Raw genomic sequence first — 22,181 nt, forward strand, 5'->3', positions numbered from 1 at the left:
GCTTTGTTTGGGCATGCAAAATGGCGTGCTCGAAAGTTTGGGTTGACAACAATAATAATGAACAGCGTCCGCGGCATTATTTCACAATAGAAATTGTCGCAAATTACATGGTCAAGTCAAAAATTAAGAATATTGAATTAAATGCGAATCGCGTATTAGATGGACATATTATACAGTTTTACGTAGAGATGCGCACCTGTCGATTACATCATTTTAACACGATGGCGGACAATATAGAACAAATAAATTTTGACTCTCGGCAAAAATGGCAGATAACGATCAAATAAACGATGGTGATCATACATTTAGAAGGGATTACTGAAATGCAAATTGAAACATGTGATAACGAACGATGCTAAAAACGTTTTCGATGCCGACAACATATTTATTAGTTATCTACTCGGTGGATATATGTAACGGAAACGAGTGTTTGCATTCAGTTTACTCGCAAAGTTAAAACATCTGGCAGGATTATCGTTAAAAAATTGGATAAGGCAAACATGGTTTCATTTATATGTTAGTGGATCTATTTATAATCAGACTCATATGCATATATTGCTTTATTGTGTTTGTCATGCTCTACAGTTTTCTGAAACAGCATGGAACTTTAATGGAAGACAAAGCAAGATAAATATATTAATATTAAATAAAGTTAGTTAAATACATCAATTACCATTAAATGTGCTTGTTCATATTTTTATGTTTTTCCCATAACTGCCTCTAATGTGATTAAATGTTTCTCTCAAAATCAGGTATCCAGAGAACGTTTTTTTGCCCTGTTTTGCATAAACTGTGCGTTAAAATGCCTTTTTTGAAAGTAATACACCATGCCCCTTTGCCCTCCTGGGAAAAACACTAATATGGTGTTATACTGTTAAGCGTTCCTCAGATTATATCATTCTAGTCAGAAACATACATAATTATAGTGTTCTACTGTTGCGTTTATGTAAATGACATTTTAGGTTCTTTTCAATTTGACAGTTTAAAGTTGTCTTGTGTTGGACTCTTTTTTTCATGAATGCTACTAAAATTGTATTTTCATTTTTTTTGTCGACTCTGTGATTTTTTTCTTTTATTTTTATTTCGACCCCCCGACCCTATTTTTATAAAAAAAAATCCGTAAATCAATTTATTAAAAAAATGTTGGCATAAGATCTGTAGAATAAAATGTACATACAGATCTAGGTAAGGACCTCAAGTTATACTTTAGAGTCTGTGCGCTTTGAATATGAAAATAATCTAAGCTATGTTGATGTTATCTCCAGACTTGGACCTTGGGAAGGATATCCCCACATTTCGCATGTATCTGTTACAGTGCCAACTTGTCGGCTCGTGTAGGTCCTATATTTAGAATGGCTTAAGGTTTTCCTTGGTACTTGGCGGCGGCCGCAAACCTGAACCCTGAGTATACCTGAAATACAGAACACTAGTCTAAAACACTGTAGTTGAAAGACAGAACACCAATCTAAAACACTGACATTGAAATACAGACCACCAGTCTAAAACACTAACATTGAAATACAGAATACCAGTCTAAAACACTGACATTGAAATACAAAACACAAGTCTAGAACACTGACGTTGAAATACGAAACACCAGTCCAAAACACTAACATTGAAATAAAGAACACACGTCTAAAACATTGACATTGAAATATAAAACACCAGTCTTAAACACTGACGTTGAAATACAAAACCCCAGTCTAAAATCCTAACATTGAAATACAGAACACGAGTCTACAACACTGACGTTGAAATACAAAACACCAGTCTAAAACACTAACATTGAAATATAGAACACCAGTCTAAAACACTGACATTGAAATATAGAACACCAGTCTAAAACACTGACGTTGAAATACAGACCACCAGTCTAAAACACTGACATTGAAATAAAAAACACCAGTCTAAAACACTGACATTGAAATATAGAACACCAGTCTAAAACAATGACGTTGAAATACAGACCACCAGTCTTAAACACTGACATTGAAATACAGAACACCAGTCTAAAACACTGACGTTGAAATACAGAACATCAGTCTTAAACACTAATATTGAAATACAGAACACCAGTCTAAAACACTGACGTTGAAATACAGAACACCAATCTAAAACACTGACGTTGAAATACAGAACAACAGTCTAAAACACTGACATTGAAATACAGAACACCAGTCTAAAACACTGATGTTGAAATACAGAACACCAGTATAAAACACTGACGTTGAAATACAGAACACCAGTCTAAAACACTAACATTGACATACAGAATACCAGTCTAAAACACTGTCGTTGAAGAAAATTATATAACAAAAGCACCACTTCCACAACATTTCAATTGACTTGTAATTATGTAACAAAAAAACTTTAAAACTCACTGATAGGATTATTTTTCTTTTAAGTATTGAAATGAGGTAACATTTCGTTGAAAGAAAACATATTTAATGTTTCGCACAATGTGAAAACCATCAATGTGTATTTGGGACCAGATACATCTGTGCAGTCTCACCAAGATCCATACTGTTCACTTAAAGTGATATTATTGGCATTTTTCACTGTTGAATTGAGTTGAAAACAATTAACAGGTCAACAGAGTTATTTAAAATGTGGTTACTGACCAATTATCTGCAACTCATCTTGCTACCAGTTGTTTATAAAAATATATTTTATATTCGATATTCTTACGTGACTCACCCAGTCCTCTAAGCCGAAATGATCCGTAAAACAAAATTGTGTCTGTGTGTCGTATGAACGAATCTGCACTAAAACTAAATTTAGGCTCACATCGTACATGCATGATCAGTTGTCAAACGAAAGTACGGTTGATATTCAAATGCATTAATTTTCTCTTTCCGTGATATTGTTATAGTATGTTGATGCTGCATTAACAAATATAAGTGTATATGAAGTGAAAACACCAAAAATAAACAACTGTCGCGATAGACACCTATAAACTGTTAGATGCCCATAATATCACTTTAAATATTGTGTAATATTCTTAAGGTCTGAAAGCAAGCATCATGACTCCTAATGAGAATGTGCGAATGCTGGTCACACTTTGTTGGTTTTCATGTGACGCAGCTCAAATCTTTTCTCTACAGTGGATACACTACCTGCAATGATGTTCCAATAAACAGCAAACTGTCGCTCTTTCACTTTCTCATGTACACACTCTACGATAGGTTTCATCACATTGTCCCCGAAAAAGGTGATCTCTGGTTTCAACGGACCACCACAACTTGGACACGGAGGAACCAGAAAAATGTCGGAATATATATTACCTTCACATAAAACTTAATATTCAGAGGATAAATTACCTAAATGGCAAACATTTCTGAATGGCAAACAGCTTGAGAACTGACTGGATGTCTACTGACTCGGTGTCTGGGTTCAGTCTATGGCATAATGTCAAAAGGTATTAACTGCCCTCTTCCGATCTTTTTATGCCCCCGAACAGACGGTTCTGGGGGCATATTAAAATCGCACCGTCCGTCCATCCGTTAGTAAGTTAGTTAGTCCGTCCGTCCCGATTAGTTTCCGCTCAATAACTTGAAAAAATGTCATCGGATCTTCATCAAACTTCATGAAAATGTGTAAGGCCATAAAATCTTGGTCATGTTCCATTATCAGCCAAATTGACCCAGACACTCCTGAGTAATGGCCCTTGAATCATCGAAAAATTTCGTTTTTTTCTCGTTTCCGCTCTATATGTCGAGCAATTGTCATCGGATCTTCATCAAACTTTGTGAAAATATATAAGGCCATATGATCTAGGTCAAGTTCGATAATCAGCCAAATTGACCCAGACACTTCTGAGTTACAGCCCTTGAATCATCGAAAAATTGCGTTTTTTCTCGTTTCCGCTCAGTAAGTCGAGCAATTGTCATTGGATCTTCATCAAACTTCATGAAAATGTGAAAGGCCATAAGATTTAGGTCAAGTTCGATAATCGGCCAAATTAACCCAGACAATTCTGAGTTACAGCCATTGAATCATCGAAAAATTGCGTTTTTTTCTCGTTTCCGCTCAATAAGTCCAGCAATTGTCATCGGATCTTTATCAAACTTCATGAAAATGTGTAAGGCCATAAGATTTAGGTCAAGTTCGATAATCAGCCTAATTGACCCAGACACTTCTGAGTTACGGCCCTTGAATCATCGAAAAATTGCGTTTTTGTATCATTTCCGCTCAATAACTTTTGAGAAATTGTCATCGGATCTTCATCAAACTTCATGAAAATGTGTAAGGCCATAAGATCTAGGTCAAGTTCGATAATCAGCCAAATTGACCCAGACACTTCTGAGTAACGGCCCTTTAATTATCGAAAAATTGCGTTTTTTTCTCGTTTCGCCCAATAAGTCGAGCAATTGTCATCGGATCTTCATCAAACTTCGTGAAAATGTGTAAGGTAATAAGATCTATGTTAAGTTTGATTATCTCTCGTTTCTCGTTTCCGCTCAATAACTCCAGCTATTGTCATCGGATCATCACCAAACTTCATGAAAAAAAAACCTATCAAAGCATCTTCGGGGGCATGTGTCATCCTATGGAGACAGCTCTTGTTACATCATATACCAGTTTGATTTTAATATGCAATAACATGCAACTCTTAACCAACTAAATATCTTTCACAGTCTGGTACCATTTCACGGTTTTAAATAGTAAGTGAATGAGGTTTAATTGAAAATTACTGACTGAAATGCGAAATGTTGACCATGATAAGGCCCGTGTTGAGTATGTACTTTGGTTTGCTTATGCATTGTATATTGAAAGTTTCGTAGTGTACTTCAGATTGAGATTGCATACAATGCTCAAATAGCTATTTAAAATAATATTTTACTATCAAAAAAACTTTAATTTTCGAATACATTTTTACAAAGCGCATTGTAGTTTCGTTCTCAACTCAGCTGAGCCTTAAAAAACGTTTCGTTAACACTGAGCCAGATGGCACAGATGTGCTGGCTGCTCTTGGACTACAATTGTCATGTAGGCAGATACAACTGTCGCTATCAGGCTAATAGTAAAATAGTACAGTATGAGGAGAAAAGAATATTTTAAAGCCATTGATCTGTTCCTGAGAGAGTTGAACATCGGCATCAGGAGCTATTTCATCCGACTGGGCACTCCAGTTAGGGTTATAAGAGTCATTGAGTACCTGCATCTCTGGACGTGTCATTTTATGCTCACATTCTAGACACATCACTCTGAAATATGACATCTTAAAATCTCACTCAAGCTGATTGCAAATGCTAGCTATAATAATTGCCGCTAGCACTTATAAGATTAAACTTGTATACACACACCTTGTAATGAATGAAGCATTATTTTTAGTCCCAGGCATTCTACAAACCAATCAAGAATCTTGCCAGAGGAGGCTTATCTGATCAGAAAAGTGGATCCCTTGGAAGCGCAAATTGCAACCAAGAAACGTCAGTCCTGGTTTGAATGGGTCCGTTCATGGATGGTAATCGAAAGTGCAATACCACTCACGCACCCTAGGACTTACTAAACAGGTATTCAATCATAACAACATTGAATACAATCCATGATCCAAGTGTGGAGCAAATTGTTAAGGCTGCCATACAAGCACTTAACAAGAGCACCGCCTACGGGTGCTGGACGCTCGACTTTTTCTCAGTACTTGATAATAAATAAATATGTTAAAAAGGGGCACAACTCTAAAAAGAACATATGTAGAATTATCTGCCCTTGTGAATTCAATTGAGGTAATCATGATGAATAAGTATGTAGAGTTTCAAGTCTTATTTTCACGAAAATGACTTAAATCCAAAAAATAAAGTATGGAAAGGGGCACAACTGTGATAAAATCAAATTTAGGATTATCTACCCTTGTGAAATAAAATTAGTTCAGCATAATTAATAAGTGCTATGAGTTTCAGTTTGATATGTCCAATAGTTTTCAAGAGAATGTATTGGAGCTAAAATATAAAGTGTGGAAAGAGGCACAATTCTGATAAAATCAAATGTAGGATTATCTGCCCTTGTGAATTCAAATGATGTCATAACATAGAAGTATGTTGATTTTCATGTCGATATGTCTCATAGTTTTCAAGAAAGGGACTTAAAACTAAAATATTAATAAAATGTAGAAAGGGGCACAACTCTGATAAAATCAAATTAGAGTTATCTGCCCATGTGCTCAAAGGAGATCATCGGAATGAATAAGTGTTTTGAGTTTCAATTCGATATGTATTATAGCTATCAAGTAAAGTACTTAAAACTAAAATAATGTATTTAAGAAGGGGAATAACTCGGGCAAAAATTATTTTAGAATTATCTGCTCTTGTGTTTTCAAATGATGATGAACAAGTATGTTGAGTTTCAAGTTGATACCTCTTTTATTTTTTGAGAAATGGACCTTAACAATAAACCTAACCTTTACAATGAAGTTAAGAAGGCATTACTCTGGCAAATATTATTTTAGAATTATCTGCCCTTATGTTTTCAAATAAAGTCATTATGGTGAATAAGTTGATACCTCTTGTAGTTTTTTTTTAAAGTGACCTTAACAATAAACTTAACCAACGCGGACGGCAACGCCAACACCAACGCCGACGACCAGGCTATGGCAAAAGCTCTTATTTTCTTCGAAAAGTCGAGCTAAAAACTGCTATAGTGATTGTCAACATACATACCATCCGTATTAAACTTGTATATGTGAAGCTTGCTAACCTGTGTGCACTACCATGGAGCTCAGTGACTTTCTTACTGCCAGCCTTATAGTGTAGAGCATCAACATTCTGGGTGACCAACCAGTGGACCTTGCCCTTTCTCTCCCACTCAGCTAGGGCCACATGGGACTTGTTTGGTACAAAAAAAAAACTTGGGCCAGCCTACATAGTTTCGAGCTCAGTACCTACATATTAAATATACACAAGTTAAATGGATGATATGATTATTATCAGCATAATATTTTTAGGAATATTAGGGAAACACAACACACAATAGTGTAAATGTCACTGTTTAGACTAAGTCATATGGGATTATGTGTCAGGCGGACTGATGGCTCAGTGTGTAGAGCACTAGCCCTGTAAACAGAGGTTCTGGGTTCATGTCCCGGTTTCGCTGCATTTTTTTTCTCGCCCTGTGACATTTGGGGATCTTGAACTAGTTATCATTGAGAAAAACATTCTGGTCAACTTCCATCATGACTTGACAAAAATTACGATCCCTAGAATTGCATTCTACGTTGTAACCAACATTGAAACCTCGTTTGGCTGTACTTTTTTTCACTTTGTGACATTTGGGGTCCAACATGGGACTCACTGATGTATTTTATACTTTGCTTTATATAAGCAATCCGCGTAGTATCACAAAATATAATAACGCCAAGAACAGAAATCTCCAAATCATTCAATCGTTTCGCGTTGCAACGCTTTATAATGTTTAGGTTTTTAAATCGGCAAAAGATGCATATTATGGATATTTTAGAGCATGGTAAATGTTCAGTAATACTGTTTCCTCATAACTATCATAACTACATGTACAACCACAATTTGCGAATCTGGAAAAAAAAATGTCAATTTACCAAAACGTGAAAAGGCCCCTTTACAGATATATCAATAAACAATATAAATTTGTCAAAATGTGAGTTTATAGATCTCTGCCTAAAACGAACGTGTACAATGGATAGTGAGCTATGTCTGCATAGAGGTCTTTATTGGAAATATTCGATATACTTGATATTGCTCGATTGGTCATTGTCGGCTCGGGTACTACTTACTGTAACTTGCACGTATCCCGGGTACTCTTAAGTATACTTACATGCACCCCGGGTACGGTAAATATACTTAAACGTACACGGGAATTTAAACGCTAAATCAGGCGTTTTCGGCGTTTATTTAATGAATTATGTTAACATTTATGTCAATTTTCTGTTAAATAGTCTCTATATTATCGAATCTCATACTCAAAAAGCATGTTGATGCAGGGTTTTTTTTAAAAGAAAGTTTTGTTTAAGATAAACAATATCGTTTCACGGTAATCGGTAGCGCGTTTTACGACATCTGATTTTGGATGGGAATACAACTCGGGTACAATCTTATATCGACCGGGTACGTTTAAGTATATTTACCGTACCCGGGGTTCATGTAAGTATACTTAAGAGTACCCGGGGTAAATGTAATAGTACTCGAGCCGACAATGACCAATCGAGCCTTAAAATTCGGTATCAGGGCCGTGCGCAGGAATATTTTACGGGGGGGGGGGGGGCAAGCGGGGAGGGTCTCCCCTCCCTAATTATCCCCCGCCATAGGCAGAGGGATATTGTTTTGGCATTGTCCGTTCGTCCGTCTTTCCGTCCGTCTTTCCGTCCGTCCGTCCGGAGCCATATCTTGGAAGTGCTTTGGCGGATTTCATTGAAACTTGGTACGAGTATGTATATGAATAAGAGGATGATGCTCGCCAAATGTCATTGTACACCATCAGTTAATAACAGAGTTATGTCCCTTTGTAACTTGAAAAAAAAATGCTTTTTTGTGTCTCCGGAGCCATATCTTGGAAGTGCTTTGGCGGATTTAATTGAAACTTGGTATGAGCATATATATGGACAAGAGGATGATGCACGCCAAATGGCATTGTACACCATCTGTTAATAATGGAGTTATGGCCCTTTGTATCTTGAAAAATGCTTTTTTGAGTGTCAAATATAATAATTTTGAGTCCAAAAGCATATTGGCGGGGGATATCAATTCAACGAATTTGCTTGTGTTTTTTTATAATTTGGAACATTTCAAGGTGAATTTAAATGCTTAAACAACTGATTTTGTAATACAAATTTATGGAATATAACAAGAAAATTGACACCTTTCTGAAGTCTAAAGCTTTAAACATTGGTGTGAAATTCACACACATCTTTAAAGCAATAGATTTCAGAAATGTTTTATATTTTACCAAGAAATTTATCATAAAGTATGACTGACCATAATAGTATTTTCTCTTTGAATTCAAACCTCCTCTAAAGTTTTCGAGTAACTTCATAATAAAATGTTTTTAATCTACTACACATTTTTACTTTCACTTTTATCAACACAGATAGACCATCAAAATTATCTACAACTACGACATTATATGGGACATTGAATCTTTTTCATTTATAACCGTTTTCCGGAGGTTTTTTTTACGGAACCCTTTCATATATTGAGCTGATTTTTTGGTATGTGAGTCTACCTATATGACCAACAGATAAAGTGTGAAATTCGTTTCGTAAGACATATTGAAATATTTGTTAAAATGTTTAGGTCTTTGAGATGAAGTGAAGAAGACATAATTCGGTCATGCTGTTTTAATTCCAAGGTCATATATAGAGGTAAAAAGGTACATAACACTTGTGAATATTGAAACATGGTCATGAAACTTAATTACAATGTTTAAAGCATTAAAAAGAGATGTCTAAGGCATGCGTCAGTCATACCAGCTCAAGATCAATGTCGTAGATTAAGGTAAAATGTTTGAGGTTCAATTTTCATGTCTGCTCCATATCCCTTATATCCTTCGATTTGCCTTAAATTTAAAGGGCATTTAGAAGCTGCAATCAAGGCATTGGTCAGAAATGCCAGCTAAAGGTCATGGTCTCACTCTAAGGTCAAAGGTATGAGTCGCCTTTTTGTCCGCTCCTTATCTCCTATACCCAGTTAAACCATTTACATAAAACTTGACTAAAATGTTGAGGGCATTAATATGATGTGCATAAGTTATGAATCAGTTGCACTGGCTCAAGGTTTATGTCATGCGTCATGGTCAAATGCTTGAGCATCTACAGTCATATCTGGTCGATAATTTATTTACAATTGGCCTTAACGAACACATATGAATGTTATGACACAGTTGCATATATCGCGTAACGACTATTTAAATGCACAACTCAGATGTTTCCTAAATAAGAAACACTATAAAGATCAGTCGCGTCCATTTCAGGTGTGTTGTATCATATCATAATGCACAATTCAAACACAAAGCATTAGTAAACTATTGAACATAGCCAGCACAGTGAGAGTGATTATCTTTAAACATATTCAATGACATATAATCATAAGAAGCTGATGAATATTAAACTACACTAGAAATCAAGCAGTGTGAGTACGGATCAAATTATGCAGTAAAGTATGCAGTTATTACACTAAACAAACTGCAGTTCATGTCGTGCATGTAATGTTCGCTGTTTTTAATACTTAAGGAATACAATCGTTGTTTGCTTGCATCTTTGTTTTGTGTTTTGTTTACAGTTAGGCCACTTAAACAATCTGTAAGTATGCATGTTCGACATTTAACAATAGTTGTGTTACTATTGTGATGCTTACTTAGTTTTATATAGTGCTCCCCATCCGGGTACAACAACCGGGTTGAGTGAAATCCAGAGACACGCTAATATAACAAAGTCTGCCATGACTAGAACCTCTGCGAAACTGAAAATACAAATACGCCGTCAACTATAAACTATTTATTATTTCGAAAGTCTGCAAGACCTTTCAAAGCTTTTAAGTGTTTATATCGGTTAGAATATTACATAACATCAATCATGCAATCAAATATAAGTCATCTACGAACAGTTTTTAAAATCATGGTGTAGTGAGTTGTGCTTGAATTGACAACATAAATAGCGTTTATTATTTATATAAAGTAACTTATATATTAAAGTTACATACACTGATGCAGTCCATTTTGGAATTTGTAATACAGTGCATTAGTAATAAAACAAGTTGGTATATCACGTCGAACCCCTTATAGTCGAAAATCCATTTAAAGAATATACATGTAATACAAACGTCCAGCAGGGTAAATTTCAATCCGACAAATCGGTCATCCAATACAGACCATATTAGGAATGTTCAGAAAGTTTGAAAAGTTCGAAAAGCCTTTGTTTGTTGCATTTGTTCGAATAGTTTTTCATCTAAACAACTGTGTATGATTTTTTTAAATAGGTACTTTGGTCATAGAACAATGAGATATGTTTGAAGGCATTTAAAGGACTTTCAAAATCAGAAAAATCATTTCGGGCAGAAAATGCGTATCTGCTAAAAATCGAACATTTTTTGAAGTTCTGCTATTCTTATGTATATTTACTTTTTTCAAAGTGATAATTTATTTGAAATTTGTTTAAATCAAATTTCTGTAAATTTAAAAAAAGCGAAAATAATGCAAACTGTCGTATAGTTTAAATGCACATAATCACATAAACAGTAATTAATTCTAAGAAAATCATACAAAATTGACAATATTTGCACACATGTAACCAAATAGTGTATTCAACATCAAAAGAAACAAGAAATATCTTTTAAAAAGATATACGGCGTTGATTGTGGTTGCAGTTAATGAAAGGTAAAGACTTCAATGAATGAGCAGCAAACGCAGTACGGGATGATACGCGGAGTTTTCGCGGCTTATTTTACATTATTACATATTGCTGGTCATAAACGTATAGATACAAAACAGAAAACCAAAAGAAGAATGGAAGTGAAATTAAAACATATGAGTCAACCGGCCACACGCGAAGTATCCGTATATATTTTAAATATTTATACGCGCGTTCTTCGAACAAACCTGTTTTAGTGGTTTGTCTGGCGTTGCTATTTGATTCGATTTTTAACAGTATCGAGAATCATTGCGCTCATGCTTAATTCATTAGTCAATATGATGGCATAACTCTTGTTAAATTAATTAAAAATAATATTTATCATGGTATTGTTGTAAAACACATTAAGAGTCTATTATTGACATACCATATGATATCGCTGGATATCTTCATTTAACATCTGTCTGGTCTATTCCAGTTCACCTAGTTCACGCTATAGCGTCTTTAATGTCACGATTATTTTCCTGGCCGCGAACTCCGATCAGCACATAGGGTAGAGACGCAGCGATGACCTGTATGTAAACTCTGACATTCACACACAGTGGCCGCAAATTGACCCGATATACCTCGCGAGTTGAAATGCAATGCATTAAAGTGAGTCTTCGCTTCCACTGCTCTCTATACTTTAACATGTTAACATGTTGACAGGAATATGGAAGTTAGTACTAAATATGAGAAAATAGCCGTTAAGTGCAAACGTTCTCGCGCTGAAAATCTTCTGAAAATAAAAGGTGGACGCACAAACTGTATTGATGTCGAGATTGAGTGTAAAACTGTTCTATCTATTAAGCCTTTTTATTAGATATAAAATTGGCTGAACACGCAGTAAAACAGTGTTACAAATACGCGGACATGTTTCCAATGTTCTGGTCGTATTCTCAAATCAGCCAATGCAGTCAATGAAGTGTATTCATCTGTACTTGGCCGCGGGAAGTTTTATTTGAATTCTATTGGACGCTAACAAAGGTCAGGCTAAGGTGAAAAGCTGGCTTAATACAGCACGCCGAAAAAACTGTATGTAAATTCTTGATAATGAAATACTAGTTTTATTTATCGGCCTTGTTTAGATGGTATTTAAATTATGTTTGTTCTGGGAAAATTCCATATATTTTATCATTGTATAAAACATAATTAAACTTATATGGCCAGTATATTGTTCTAACACCAAGCAAAATGTTAAAACAATCGATCACGAATTACGACTTATGCTACCCAAACAAACACTTGCCCTGGAATTATTTCTTGAACAAATGTCACAAAATTTAACACATATAGTCCCGAATGTCTATTTCTTTGATTACAATTTGAGTTATAACGTTATTGAAAATGAATAATCATCACGGACACCAGTCTCAAAACTTATTGAACACTGTTGAGTTAAAAACAGTCATGTCGGCTCATAAAGCAATTTTGATTAGTCTTTTGAAGTGGCATTATGTTGGGTAATAACAATTTAGTTAAGTCAGTCAAAGGGGTATTCTGTTTTGAAAAGTTATTGGTTGAGTAAAAGTGGTATTCTGTGGGCTAAAAACAGTTACGTAGGGTCACAAAGCAAGTTTGTTGAGTCCAAGTTAAAAAATCTATGTTGTTTTCTCAAAAAGGCATTCTGTTGCATAAAAATCCTTTTTCTTGAATAAAAGTGGTTTTATGTGGAGTTGAATCACTATTTGCCTCAGGAAAAGAATCATTATGCGTGGTAAAAACGCTATTATGTGAAAGAAAAGTGACATTCTATGGAGTTAAAAAGTTGTTTGTTCTAGTCAGAGTGGCATTCCGTTGGGTTTAACAGCAATTTGGTCGAGTCAAAGTGACATTCTGGTAGGTCAAAAAGCAATTGTGTCCCTTCAAATTAGCATTCCAATGATTTGCACAGCTATGTAGTTTTGTCAAACAGGCATTTTATGGCATTAAAATACTGTTTTCTTGAATCAAAATGGCTTTCTGAGAGGTTTAAACACTATTTGTCCCAGGAAAAGAAGCATTCTGTGAGGTCAAAACGTCATTATCTTAAGGATAGTGACATTCTATGGAGTTAAAAAGCTATTTGTTCGAGTCATATGGGTCATAAGGGGTCAAAAACTAGGTCACCAGGTCAAATATTAGGAATACCTTGTAAACATTAGTGTTGCTACCATTTTGCTTCAATCTTCATGATCTTTGGTCAAAATGTTTATCTTAATGATATCAAAGTTTAAATATGGGTCATGTGGGGTAAAAATAGGTCATTAGGTCAAATAATAGAAAACACCTTGTAAACACTTAAGAGGCCACTTCAATCATCATGATGTGATATTAAAATGTTTATATTGATTAAATAATGGTCAAGTTTGAATTATTTGGGTCATATTGGGTCAAAAACTAGGTCACTAGGTCCAATGGTAGAACAAGCTTGTAAACGTTCACATTTCTATGCCAAACACTTATTGCAGTGGCGATGCATTTTACAAATGCAGTCTTGTTTTCGAATTAAAATATGGGCTCACTGATCTCATTTATGAGTTCTCTGTCCCCTGAAAACATGAGGGTTTTTTGGCTTTTACATCTAGAGCAGATAACTTAATTTTTGTTTTGTTTGAAGTTAGTAATGCCATTGTTTGATGATTGACGCGAGGAGTATTACATTAAAATTACAGGGCATGTTTTGCTACGACTTACATTTTTTGTGACAATACATTTCAGAATGACTATACAATCTTGATAGGATCAATATTGGTAAAACGTCACAAGTGCTTTAATCTTTCAATACCAGAACAAATCTTAACAATAGACCAGGAAGTTGTGTGTGCTCATAGAACGGAATTCTTTTTGATAGTTAAATCAATACAGACAAGTAAATAGATATTGAACCAATGTGAAATACAATAAAAGCATAGTATCACGCATTTAAACAGAAAGGTATGTATACTTATTTGTAATTTTAATATTCTTTTCATAATAACTTTAAGTTGTGCATCAGAATTTCTGATTTACCATTCAGTTCTTACTGAACAGCCAGTGTATTTAGTTCTTAATTGCTGATTTAACTTCACACTAAACTACTAATTAAATTGTTCTAGAACTACCAATTTATTTCTCCTGATAAATTCACTCACCTTTAAATGAACGGCTGACATACCTTTAACTAAACTGCTGTTTCACTTTTACTGAATTTCTGTTTCACTTTTACTGCACTGCTGATTATCTTTTAATGAACTGCTGTTTCACTTTTACTGCATTGCTGATTATCTTTTAATGAACTGCTGTTTCACTTTTACTGAATTCTGTTTCACATTTACTGCACTGCTGATTATCTTTCAATGAACTGCTGTTTCACTTTTACTGAACTTCTGAATATCTTTTTTTGAATTACTTATGTTATTTAAGCGCTTTTGAACCCACAATTATGTGTGAAAAGAGCGCTATACAAATCTGGTAAAATAATAATAATATAACAGCTGATTCAATGTACATTTGTTTCTGCTGTTTACTTTACTATTTCTTAACAACTGATTTACTTTTACTTAACTGCTGATTAAGCTGATGATAAACTAACGACTAAAGTCACTAAATGGCCGATTTCTTAGCTGGTGCTAAGGGAAGTGAGAGATCTTGCACTTTCTCTCAGGAACCGACTCAATGAAACCGAGTCGGCAATTTTTGACATTAAATTTTTGGTTTGATTGCTCTTGAGGGATCAAAAACTTCCATAAATTGTATTACCCGGGCTGCCGATTAATTTCTATAAACTTCAGATCTTTACTTCTCACTGACCATACATAGTTTTCTTAAAATATTTCAGAAACATGGGATCACTGATGGAAGAATTTCTTGGGAAACTGGTAAAAGATGTTGCAGTAGATCTCGACAGTGAAGAAATACAAGACATACAATCCGCAGTTGATGATCTCTTGAGGAAGGCATTAGCTGATGTGGAAGATAAATACCCACACTTCAAATCCACAAAGATAGTGCCATGTGGAAGTATGGCTGAAAAAACTCGGATCTGGAGATTTACGAGAGATGACACAACAGCTGTCTTGGAGTTTGACTTTCTGGCCATACTACAAAAGTTTCAACCAGGATCTTTCAGATATGTGAATTCTTGTGAAGGGTTTATGGAAGTTGAAGACATATTGAGACAGTTTCCAGGGGAATATACTAATGATAGTGATGAGGCTGGTACAATTAATAAAATCAGCATTAAACGCTTTTCCTTCAATTATAGGCTTTACATGATGAAATCTGTATCAAATCTCTGCGGGTGTTATGAATTCGAAACTAAAGAAAAAATAAGTGAAGGCTGCGAAGTGGTACGTTTTGGAGATGTAAAAAAAACGTGTCGATATGATGAGCATTGTGAGAAGTGCAAGGTAAAAAAGAGTACAGGCACTTTGGTGTTTGCTGCTGGAGGTAAATACCATCCAATAGTATTGAACTGCACTGTAGCGTTTCTATGGAAAAGGAACACCGACAAATGTTTAACGTCACCATGCGAGTTATCACGACAAGAGAAGAATATAAATCAGAAATTTATCATCCTCATCGACTTTCTACCAGCCATTGAAGTAACAAAGATCAAACCTGACTTATCCACAGAGTTACACGGCACTGGATCCGACAGTCACAATAGCAGTAAAATCGGAACAACTACACATGAACATGTTTGTTACCTGGTTCCGAAAGGATGCAAAGGGGACCATAACACGTGCTGGAAAGTATCCAACTGTAAGTTTGAAAGACAACTATTACAATCTACTTCACAGGTACACAGAGATTGTTACATGGCACTTAAATTCATCCTGGACTACATGTTGTCCGATATGGGTAACATGCCTGGAATACCAACAACATACATCCTGAAAACAGCTGTGTTACATCACATCCAATCCTGCTCAATGCCAGACCTGTTGCCATGTGTAATGGATATTATAACGTTTCTGTCTAACGCACATGATAATGCATTCCTTCCCCATCTCCTGTTAAATGACTTCAACCTTCTCAACAGTAGGATTGTGGAAAAGAATTTTAGTCTACATCATGAAAATCAATCATGGGCTGGAAATAGAAATTTTGTTCTCGGAAAATGTTGGAAATTCATCCAACAACTTCTTAAAAATCTTGAAACGGTTCTTCCATCAGGGTTTGACTTTGACATGATACAAACTGCCCTGAAGTGTACGACAGTTATATATGGAGGCGCGTACTTGAAAACCACCTTTAAGGTTCAGTATCTTCCAAATGAAGAAGAACTTATGAACAATATATGCAAGATATTTAGGGAAGAATTTTTTCCTCCCGAAGAGATGAAAAAAATGGTAAAAGTAAAAGGTGACGACAAAAATCAGTGGGAAAAAGATCTTCCAAAAAGTCAATACAGAGATGCAGCAATGCTTTACTCGAACATGGGCCACAAGGTTCCAACAATGTTTGAAGAAGAATTAGAGAGGAGAATAAAATCCGTAGATCCCACTCAATCTGGAGATCAAAAACAATCTGGGAGTGAAGAAACTTCAAGTATTATTTATTCCAGGATATATAATCGAAGAGAAAACTTGTCAAGAAAATATATAACAGTATGCTGTAGCGTTTTATAACAGTAACATAAGTGGGCAGGGGGATACAAGTCACTTTGGAATAACAAACAAGTGAGGTAGATGATACAAAATCACGGTGTGAAATGAGTTACATATGATAACAGTATTTGTTATTCAACATATCATAAAATAACACATAAAATAAATACTTATTAATACAGGTCATGCTTTTTGCTTCAACATTTTAGCAATACACGTATTAAATTGTTTTTCATTGTCCTTGAACCAATGAAATCCCACCATAGTTGTTTACAATGTCCAGAGCTGTGTTTTAACCGCCTTAATAGCCGAGTGGTAGACTGGCCTATTTGTATGTGGGATGTCGCGGGTTAATCCCCGGCCGTGACAAACCGAAATTTAACAAAAAGGTACTATTGGTTCCCATGCTTGACACTCAGCATTATTGGGATGCACTAGGAAGATAAATTGAAGTAGCCAGGTAGGTATTCGTAAGTGGATACTGTGTTTGTCGCACAATAGCTGTTACAGCTAATGGTACTTGTTGAATATATGCGACGTTAAATAAAGCTTCTTTATCTTTTATAATTGTATTTTTTAAGTGGATACAGAAAGTGGAGGGAATGGCCAAGTTTGCAGAGTTCTGTATTCACAAAATAATTTTAATACGACTTTCAAGTGTTTAACATAACCTTTAAATTACAAGAACCATTTGGAAGTATTAAAATTTTAAGAAATGACCATCAAATTTGGATGCTTTGGAATATTTACACACTCTTATTCTTAACCCAAGTTTAATATAACTATTTACCAATAAATTAAGGTATTTCATAAGCGATGCAGTCTCTCAACACAAAAGCAATCATAAGTTCATGTGTACATACAGATCTAGGTAAGGACATCAATATGTACTTTAGAGTCTGTGCGACTTGAATATGAAAATAATCTAAGCTATGTTGATGTTATCTTCAGACTTGGACCTTGTGAAGGATAACACCACATTTTGCATGTATCTGTAACCGTGCCAACTTAACTGCTCGTGTAAGTTCTATATTTAGAATGGCTATAGGTTTCCCTTGGTCCTTGGCGGCTGTCGCAAACCTGAACCATGAGTATACCTTAACTACTGAACACCAGTCTAAAATACTGACGTTGAAAGACAAAATACCAGTCTAAAACACTGACATTGAAATACAGAACACCAGTCTAAAACACTAACGTTGAAATAAAGAACACCAGTCTAAAACACTGATGTTGAAATACAGAACACAGTCTAAAACACTGACATTGAAATACAAAACACAAGTCTAGAACAATGACGTTGAAATACAAAACACCAGTCTAAAACACTTACATTGAAATACAGCACACGTCTAAAATATTTACATTGAAATATAAAACACCAGTCTGAAACACTGACATTGAAATACAGACCACCAGTCTAAAACACTGACATTGAAATATACAACACCAGTCTAAAACACTGAGATTGAAATATAGAGCACCAGTTTAAAACACTGACGTTGAAAAACAGACCACCAATCTAAAACACTGACATTGAAATACAGAACACAAGTCTAAAACACTGACGTTAAAATACAGAACACAAGTCTAAAACACTGACGTTGAATTACAGAACACAAGTCTAAAGCACTGACGTTGAAATACAGAACACCAGTCTAAAACAATGACGTTGAAATATAAAACACCAGTCTAAAACACTCACATTGAAATGCAGAACACAAGTCTAAAACATTGACATTGAAATATAAAATACCAGTCTAAAACACTGACATTGAAATACAGAACACCAGTCTAAAACACTGACATTGAAATACAGAACACCAGTCTAAAACACTGACTTTGAAATACATAACACCAGTCTAAAACACTGACATTGAAAAACAAAACACAAGTCTAGATATGACGCTGAAATACAAAACACCAGTCTAAAACACTAACATTGAAATACAGGACACAAGTCTAAAACAATGACATTGAAATATAAAGCACCAATCTAAAACACTGACATTGAAGTACAGAACACCAGTCTTAAACACTGACATTGGAATATAGAACATCAGTCTAAAACACTAAGGTTGAAATACAGACCACCAGTCTAAAACACTTACATCAAAATACAAAACACAAGTCTAAAACATTGGCATTGAATTATAGAACACCGGTCTAAACCACTAAAGTTGAAAAACCGGAACATCAGTCTAAAACACTGACGTTGAAATACAGATTACTGTTCAAAAACACTGACGTTGAAATACAGAACACATGTCTAAAACACTGACGTTGAAGAAAATTGTACAACAAAAGCACCACTTCCACAACATTTCAATTGACTTGTTATTATGTAACATAATAATGTTAAAATTCACTGATAGGAGTATTTGCTTGTGTGTATTGAAATGAGGTAACATTTCGTTGAAAGAAAAATTATTTAATGTTTCGCCCAATGTGAAAACCATCAATGTGTATTTGGGACCAGATACATCTGTGCAGTCTCACCAAGATCCATACGGTTCGCTAAAAGATTGTGTAATTCTCATAAGGTCTGAAAGCAAACAGCATGCATCCTAATGAGACGGTGCGAATGCTGGTCACACTTTGTTGGTTTTCATGTGCCGCAGCTCAAATCTTTTTTCTACAGTGGATACACTACCTGTAATGATGTTCCAATAAACAGCAAACTGTCGCTCTTTCCCTTTCTCATGTACAAACTCTACGATAGGTTTCATCACATTGTCCCCGAACAAGGTGATCTCTGGTTTCAACGGACCACCACAACTTGGACACGGAGGAACCTGAAAAATGTCGGAATATATCTTACCTTTACATAAAACTTAATATTCAGAGGATAAATTACCTAAATGGCAAACATTTCTGAATGGCAAACAGCTTGAACCCTGACTGGATGTCTACTGACTCGGTGTTTGGGTTCAGCAGGTTGACATAATGTCAAAAGGTATTAACTGCTCTCTTCCGATCGTTTTATGCCCCCGAACCGACATTTCTGTGGGCATATTAAATTCGCACCGTCCGTCCATCCGTATGTTACTTAGTTAGTCCGTCTGTCCCGATTAGTCTCCTCTCAAAAATTTTGAGCAATTGTCATCGTATCTTCATCAAACTTCATGAAAATGTGTAAGGCCATAAGATCTAGGTCATGTTCTATAATAATCAGCCAAATTGACCCAGACACTCCTGAGTTATTGCCCTTGAATCATCGAAAAATTGCGTTTTTGCTCGTGTCCGCTCAATAAGTCGAGCAATTGTCATCGGATCTCCATCAAACTTCATGAAAATGTGTAAGGCCATAAGATCTAGGTCAAGTTCGATAATCAGCCAAATTGACCCAGACACTTCTGAGTTACAGCCCTTGAATCGTCGAAAAATTGCGTTTTCATTCTTGTTTCCGCTCAATAACTTGAGAAATTGCCATCGGATCTTCATCAAACTTCATGAAAATGTGTAAGGCCATAAGATGTAGGTCAAATTTGATAGTCACCCAAATTGACCCAGACACTCCTGAGTAACGGCCCTTGAATCATCGAAAAATTGCGTTTTTGCTCGTTTCCGCTCAATAAGTCGAGCAATTGTCATCTGATCTTCATCAAACTTCATGAAAATGTGAAAGGTCATAAGATTAAGCTCAGGTTTGATAATCAGCCAAAATGACCTAGATTCTTCTCAGTAACGGCCCTGAATCATCGAAAATTTGCGTTTTTTTTTCTCGTTTCCGCTCAATAAGTCGAGCATTGTCATCGGATCTTCATCAAACTTCATGAACATGCGTAAGGCCATAAGATTTATGTCAAGTTCGATAATCAGCCGAATTGATCCAGACACTTCTGAGTTATGGCCCTTGCATCATCGAAAAATTGCGTTTTTTCTCATTTCCGCTCAATAACTTTTGAAAAATTGTAATCGGATCTTCATCAAACTTCATGAAAATGTGTAAGGCCATAAGATCTAGGTCAAATTCGATAATCAGCCAAATTGACCCAGACACTTCTGAGTAACGGCCATCGAAAAATTGCGTTTTTTCTCGTTTCCAATAAGTCGAGCAATTATCATCGGATCTTCATCAAAAATTAAAAAAAAAATCATGAAAATATGTAAGGTAATAAGCTCAATGTCAAGTTTGATAACCAGCGAAATTGAAACAGACACTTCTGAGTTACGGCCCTTGAATCATTGAAAAATTTCGTGTTTTTTTTTTTTTTGGTTTCCGCCCAATAATTCCAGCAATTGTCATCGGATCATCACCAAACTTCATGAATATGTTTAATAACTATCAAAGCATCTTCGGGGGCATGTGTCATCCTATGGAGACAGCTCTTGTTACATCATATACCAGTTTGATTTTAATATGCAATAGCATGCCACTCTTAACCATCTTTCACAGACTGGTACCATTTCACGGTTTTAAATAGCAAGTGAATGAGGTTTAATTGAAAATTACTGACTGATATGCGAAATGTTGACCATGATAAGGCCCCGTGTTGAGCATGAGTATTTGCTTATATATTGAAACTTTCGTAGTGTACATCAGATTGAGATTGCATACAATGCTCAAATAGCTATTTATAATAATATTTTTATATGAAAAAAAACTTAAATTTTCGATTACATTTTTACAAAGCGCGTTGTAAATTGTAATTTGCTAACCTGTGTGCACTATCATGGAGCTCAGTGAATTTCTTACTGTAAGCCTTTTAGTGTAGAGCATTAACATTCTGGGTGACCAACCAGTGGACCTTGCCCTTTCTCTCCCACTCAGCTAGGGCCACATGGGACTTGTTTGGTACAAAAAATAAAACTTGGGCCAGCCTACATATTATATATACGCAATTTAAAGGGATCATTTGATTATTATCAGCATAAATATTTTTAGGAATGCCAGGGAAACACAACGCACAATAGTGTAAATGTCACTGTTTGGACTTAGTCATATGGGATTATGTGTCAGGCGGACTGATGGCTCAGTGAGGCTCATTGGGTCATTGTCGACCTGAACTGGCTTGAAGTCACCCGGGGGTGACTAGAAGCCGATTCATGTCACCCTAGGGTGACTTCAAGCCGATTCATGTCACCCTGGGGTGACTTCAAGCCGACCGGGTGACTAGAATAGGCTTGAAGTCACCCTAGGGTGACAAAAATCGGCTTCTATAGTCATCCCCGGTGACTTCAAGATATTTCAGGTCGACAATGACCCAATGCGCTATGCTCAATGGGTCATTGTCGACCTGAAATGGCTTGGA

General features: G+C 35.6%; 1 protein-coding gene and 1 pseudogene across 1 annotated transcript; one reads left to right on the top strand and one right to left on the bottom strand.

Moving 5' to 3' along the window:
- Positions 1-1,357: 1,357 nt before the first annotated feature.
- Positions 1,358-10,682, bottom strand: LOC127831189 (NAD-dependent protein lipoamidase sirtuin-4, mitochondrial-like; annotated as a pseudogene).
- Positions 10,683-14,130: 3,448 nt separating this feature from the next.
- Positions 14,131-17,107, top strand: LOC127832340 (uncharacterized). Its single transcript, XM_052357751.1, has 2 exons — positions 14,131-14,269; positions 15,153-17,107. The coding sequence occupies exon 2, from the start codon at positions 15,157-15,159 to the stop codon at positions 16,945-16,947; it is 1,791 nt and encodes a 596-aa protein (XP_052213711.1). The 5' UTR covers positions 14,131-14,269; positions 15,153-15,156; the 3' UTR covers positions 16,948-17,107.
- Positions 17,108-22,181: the final 5,074 nt, after the last annotated feature.

This window comes from Dreissena polymorpha, chromosome 5 (genome assembly GCF_020536995.1).
Source record: "Dreissena polymorpha isolate Duluth1 chromosome 5, UMN_Dpol_1.0, whole genome shotgun sequence".
In the NCBI taxonomy this organism is placed as follows: Eukaryota; Metazoa; Mollusca; class Bivalvia; order Myida; family Dreissenidae; genus Dreissena; species Dreissena polymorpha.